The 6,000-nt window shown below is 38.4% G+C and overlaps 1 protein-coding gene across 1 annotated transcript; it reads left to right on the forward strand.

The window, feature by feature from the left end:
- Positions 1-1,052: 1,052 nt before the first annotated feature.
- LOC136067705 (uncharacterized) lies at positions 1,053-1,994 on the forward strand. Its single transcript, XM_065773916.1, has one exon. It carries the CDS (start codon positions 1,053-1,055, stop codon positions 1,992-1,994), a length of 942 nt encoding a protein of 313 aa, XP_065629988.1.
- Positions 1,995-6,000: the final 4,006 nt, after the last annotated feature.

Consider the following 6,000-nt stretch of genomic DNA (forward strand, 5'->3'; position numbering starts at 1 on the left):
GGTCAATCATGTCTAGGTGGGGTTTATATGTTGATAGAGATTTATGAGTGTTCTACACATCTTCATTTGGAAATCTTTATAGCACTAGTTGGAAGGTAAGAATCGCTCATATTTAACTCAACCAAAGCACTAATAGTTTATATGTCATATTATTCCATGACTCAAATTCAGCTCAGCAGTCAAGAGAAATTGTGAACAATAATTTGGTCAGGTACCAAATTTAATTCATTTGATCAGTAAAGTATAAACATAGATTCCCAATGGCTTGTCAACAAAATAAAGTTCTCAACATTGGATACTTTAACCTTTGTAACACGAATACTTATAATATGGCCCAAATTCAATCCTTGAACAATTCATCATGCTGAATCATTTATAACCAGCTCCACTGTTTATGTACGAAGGACTTATTACTTCATATGAATTTCCTATCCATAAATAGAACAGAGAAACAAAGGCTTCTCAGAGGCTTGTACTTTGTGTGTTGACTTATGAACAGTGCACTATGAATTTAGAGGCAATCACAGCTTGGCTACCATTTTTTGAACCATGCATGTTGACATAAGTACAAATGTATCCACAAATCAATAAATTCCTCTTTGTATATCAGATGAAACAAGAGTAACAGCAGTACATACAATGAACAAGCAAAGCATATCAAAACTGTGATGTAGTTCAGAAAGCAAAAGAAGAAGTGAAATAGAAGAAGGAAGAATTTCAGTAATGTAGATATGAAGATAAACGACACTCTGTTTCTTGTAGTTTTGATTGTAACTTAATTATACGCATGTAGTTTAGTAAGTAATTGATTCACACGTGAGTTAACTAACTGAAACACGTGTAGTAACTGATTCCTAATTATGTGGGATATTCTGTTGCTCTGTTTCATGTATTTAGTCACAGATCAGTGTATAGATTCATTCAGTTGAGGTATTACACAATTCTTCTGGATTCGAAGTCTCTCTCTTTTCTCTCTCTGATTCAAGCTTCCTATTTTTCCTTTTTGGTTCTCTGTACTTTCTTATATGGTATCAGAGCTTGACCCCTCATCAATGGCGTCAAATACAACTTCATCTCCTTCTACACGAGAACCTTCTCCATTGGAAGATCCTGGAAGTCCATTTTTCTTGCACCATGGTGAATCTCCTGGTGCGATCCTGGTTGTTCAACCTCTCACTGAGGACAATTACCCAAATTGGGCCAGAGCAATGAGGATGGCTTTAGATGCTAAGAGTAAACTCGGATTTGTAGATGGATCCATTACTGCATCTATGGCAATCACTCCTCTTGAGAAAAAGGCATGGTCCAAGTGTAATTCGATGATTTCATCATGGATTCTGAATTCAGTTTCACCTCATATCACTGCCAGTGTCATTTACAGAGATACGGCGTTTGAGGTTTGGAATGCTCTTAAGAATCGATTCCTTCAAGCAAATGGACCAAGGATTTCTCAACTTCAAAAGCAAATTTCCACTCTTATGCAGAGAGATTCTACTGTGACGAGCTTTTTCACTGATCTCCAAGCTTCTTGGGATCAACTGTTGAATCTGAGGCCTTTGCCATCATGTTCATGTGAAAAGTGTACTTGTGGTGTGAATGAGAAGATCATGCATCTTTACCACCAAGATTCGATCATGCAATTTTTAAATGGATTGAATGACTGTTACTCGCAGGTGAAGACTCAAATTCTCATGATGGAGCCTGTACCATCTGTGGATAAAGCCTTTTCTTTGGTGATCCAAGAGGAAAGGCAACGAAATTCTAATGTTCATGCCAATCCCTCAGTGGAATCCACTGCCCTAGCTGTCCAGAATCAACTCTTCAATCAGAATTCTTTTCCTGGCAAGAATTTCAAAGGAAATGTTGGAAAGGAAGACCTATGTGTAGCTATTGTGGAAAGGTTGGGCATGTCAAGGAGAAATGCTATAAACTTGTTGGATTCCCACCAGGATACAAACAAAAAGGGAGACCTCCTATGGCTAATCAAGTCATGATGAATTATGATCAAATTCAAAGAGAGAATGTGCACCAGCAGAACAACTTCTCTTTCACTCAAGAACAGTATCAGCAGTTGATGTCTATGTTGAATTCTCATGCATCAAGTTCTGGCAATTCTGATGAAGCCATTCACACGGCAAATGCTGCCATTTCAGGTATTTCAGATGATCCTTTACAAACTTCAATCTGTTTAAGTATGCAACATTCTATTTTTGCTGTTAATCCTTCAAACAAAAACACATTCAGTCAAGACACTTGGATCCTTGATACAGGTGCCACAGATCACATAGTACATTCCATTGATTTGTTCACTAAAATTACTAGTTCTGTAACCAATTTTGTTCAACTGCCAAATGGTGAGAAAGTCACTGTCACACACATAGGAACCATTCAAATAACTCCTAGTTTGATTCTTGAAAATGTTCTCTGTGTTCCTTCATTCACTTTCAACTTAATTTCCATTAGCCAACTAACTAAAAGCCAGTCCTGCTGCTTCATTTTTCTGTCCAATATGTGCTTTATACAGGACCTTTCTTGTTGGAAAACGATTGGAGTGGGTAAGCTGCATCATAACCTTTATCTGCTGCAATCTTCAGAATCTTGCAAAGCTGTCACAACTGTTTCTTCCTTCTTAGGTTCTGCTTTCAATTTTTTTGCAAATAATGTTGTGGATGTTCCTGTAACCACAAAATCTTATCTCTGGCATCTTAGGTTAGGTCATGTTTCTGATGCCAAACTTCAAACTCTATGTGATATTCTTCCTGATGTAAACACCATACATAGTAATAAAGATTGTACCATTTGCCCCATTGCTAAACACAAACGGCTTCCTTTCCCTTTTCTTAATCATTTGTCTGCTAATGCCTTTGATCTCATCCACTGTGATGTTTGGGGTCCCTTTGCAAAATCTACTCACAATGGTTTCAAATATTTTCTCACCATTGTTGATGATGCCACAAGATCAACATGGGTCTATCTTATGCAATCAAAATCTGAAACTCGACCCCTGCTGATTTCTTTTTACAAAATGATCTCCACACAATTTCACACTAATATTAAAGCCTTTAGAACTGATAATGCTCATGAGTTTTTCCTCAAGGATTTCTTTGCTGATCATGGAATTATCCATCAACACTCTTGTGTTGCCACTCCACAACAAAATTCTGTTGTGGAGAGGAAACACCAACACATTTTAAGTATTGCTAGAGCATTAAAATTTCAGTCTAATGTGCCTATTGCTTATTGGGGTGAGTGTGTTTTGACTGCCGTTTACATCATCAATAGACTTCCCTCTTCCATTTTGGGAAATAAAACACCTTTTGAGAAGCTTTATAACAAACCTCCCTCTTTTGTTCACTTAAAAGTGTTTGGATGCCTTTGTTTTGCTTCCACCTTGTCTCACAACAGATCAAAATTTGATCCTAGATCAATTCCATGTATTTTTCTGGGATTTCCTTTTGGAGTCAAAGGTTACAAACTGCTTAACCTTACCACCAAGAAAATCTTTATATCCAGGGATGTTACCTTTCATGAAACTGTTTTTCCCTTCATTTCATCCACTTACTCCTCCTCACCTCATTCCAATATCACCTTTCCTCATCTTTTTCCTCCTTTGGATACTTCTACTTCTTCCCCATCTGCCTTATTTGATTCTGTTTCTCCATCCCATTCTGATACTACCACATGTCAGTCCATTCCTGAACCCACTTCTACTACTTCCTCTTCAAATCCTTTACTCAGTTCTCCATCACCTGCTGAATCACATTCCTCATTACCTGCTGTATCACATTCTCCACCCTTTTCTATAGACTCTTCTGTTCCTTCAACATTGGATCCTACTATAATTCCTTCAAATCCATCTTTAAGAAAGTCTACTAGAGTATCTAAGCCTCCTTCCTATTTGCAAGACTATAAATGCAGCACTGCTATTACTGATCAGTTTGCTCATTCCAATCATGCCATCAAGTCTGGTTCACTCCACACCTCAGGTACAAAATACCCTTTATCAAATTTCATTGGTTCTTCCACTTTATCTTCACCATATGCCCATTTTTGCTCCCTTATCACTGCTGTTTCTGAGCCACATTCTTACCAAGAGGCTGTCCAAGATCCAAAATGGCAAACTGCAATGGCTGCTGAGATTGATGCTTTAGAATCCAATCACACTTGGTCACTTACTACCTTACCTTCCCATAAACGAGCCATTGGATGTAGGTGGGTCTATAGAGTGAAATATAAGGCTGATGGCACAGTGGAAAGATATAAGGCTCGCCTGGTAGCAAAAGGTTTCACACAGCAGGAGGGTTTAGACTTCACTGAGACCTTTTCTCCTGTTGCTAAGATGACCACAGTCAAAACTTTGCTTGCCATTTCTGCTGTGAGGGGCTGGCACTTAACTCAACTTGATGTTAATAATGCTTTCCTTCATGGAGAGCTTCATGAGGAGGTTTATATGCAGCTGCCTCCAGGGTTCCACAGCAAGGGGGAGAACATAGTATGCAAGCTCAACAAATCATTGTATGGCCTTAGACAGGCATCAAGGCAGTGGTATTCAAAATTTTCATCCACTATTCTCAAATGTGGATTCAAACAGTCAAGATCAGATTACTCCCTCTTTACTAAGAAGGTTGATCAGTCATTCATAGCACTTTTGGTCTATGTGGATGACATTCTCATAGCCAGCAATGATGTTCAAGCTGTTGAGGAACTCAAGGTATTCCTGGATCAAGAGTTCAAATTGAAGGATCTTGGAAAATTGAAGTTCTTTCTTGGCCTTGAAGTGGCAAGATCAGACAAAGGCATTTCCTTATGTCAAAGGAAGTATGCACTGGAGGTACTCAAAGATGCAGGAATGACAGGTTGTAAGCCTAGCAAAGTCCCTATGGAGCAAAACTTAAAATTAAGTAAGCATCATGGAGAGTTGCTACCTGATCCTGGCATTTATAGAAGACTGGTTGGCAGGTTAATATACTTAACCATTACCAGACCAGATATCACATACTCAGTTAATAAGCTGAGTCAATTCCTATCAAAACCAAGGAAGCCACATCTGGATGCAGCCTATAAGGTTCTGCAGTACATCAAGGGGAGTCCTGGACAAGGCATTTTGCTGTCATCAACATCAGACCTACACTTAAAGGCATTCACTGATGCGGATTGGGCATCCTGTGTTGACACCAGAAGATCAACTACTGGTTATTGTGTCTTTTTGGGTAACTCTCTGGTTTCATGGAAATCTAAAAAGCAGTCAATAGTATCCAGATCATCTGCAGAAGCTGAGTACCGAGCCATGGCAGTGACTGTGTGTGAAATGTCTTGGATACTAGCCTTGTTGAAAGATTTAGAAGTATATCATCCAAAACCTGCAATGCTATTTTGTGACAATCAGGCAGCTATATATATTGGAGAGAATCCCGTGTTTCATGAGAGGACCAAACACATAGAGATAGACTGCCATTTAGTCAGAGACAAGGTTGAGGACAAAGTCATAAGGCTGTTTTTCACTCCAACTCACTCACAGTTAGCTGATCTACTTACAAAGGCACTTAGTGGTCAACAATTGAGAACTTTACTTGTCAAGATGAACATTATAAACATTCACAGTCCTGATTCTCATCTTGAAGGGGCGTATCAAAACTGTGATGTAGTTCAGAAAGCAAAAGAAGAAGTGAAATAGAAGAAGGAAGAATTTCAGTAATGTAGATATGAAGATAAACGACACTCTGTTTCTTGTAGTTTTGATTGTAACTTAATTATACGCATGTAGTTTAGTAAGTAATTGATTCACACGTGAGTTAACTAACTGAAACACGTGTAGTAACTGATTCCTAATTATGTGGGATATTCTGTTGCTCTGTTTCATGTATTTAGTCACAGATCAGTGTATAGATTCATTCAGTTGAGGTATTACACAATTCTTCTGGATTCGAAGTCTCTCTCTTTTCTCTCTCTGATTCAAGCTTCCTATTTTTCCTTTTTGGTTCTCTGTACTTTCTTATAAAG

Source organism: Quercus suber, unplaced genomic scaffold (genome assembly GCF_002906115.3).
Source record: "Quercus suber isolate HL8 unplaced genomic scaffold, Cork oak 2.0 scaffold_82, whole genome shotgun sequence".
Classification (NCBI taxonomy): Eukaryota; Viridiplantae; Streptophyta; class Magnoliopsida; order Fagales; family Fagaceae; genus Quercus; species Quercus suber.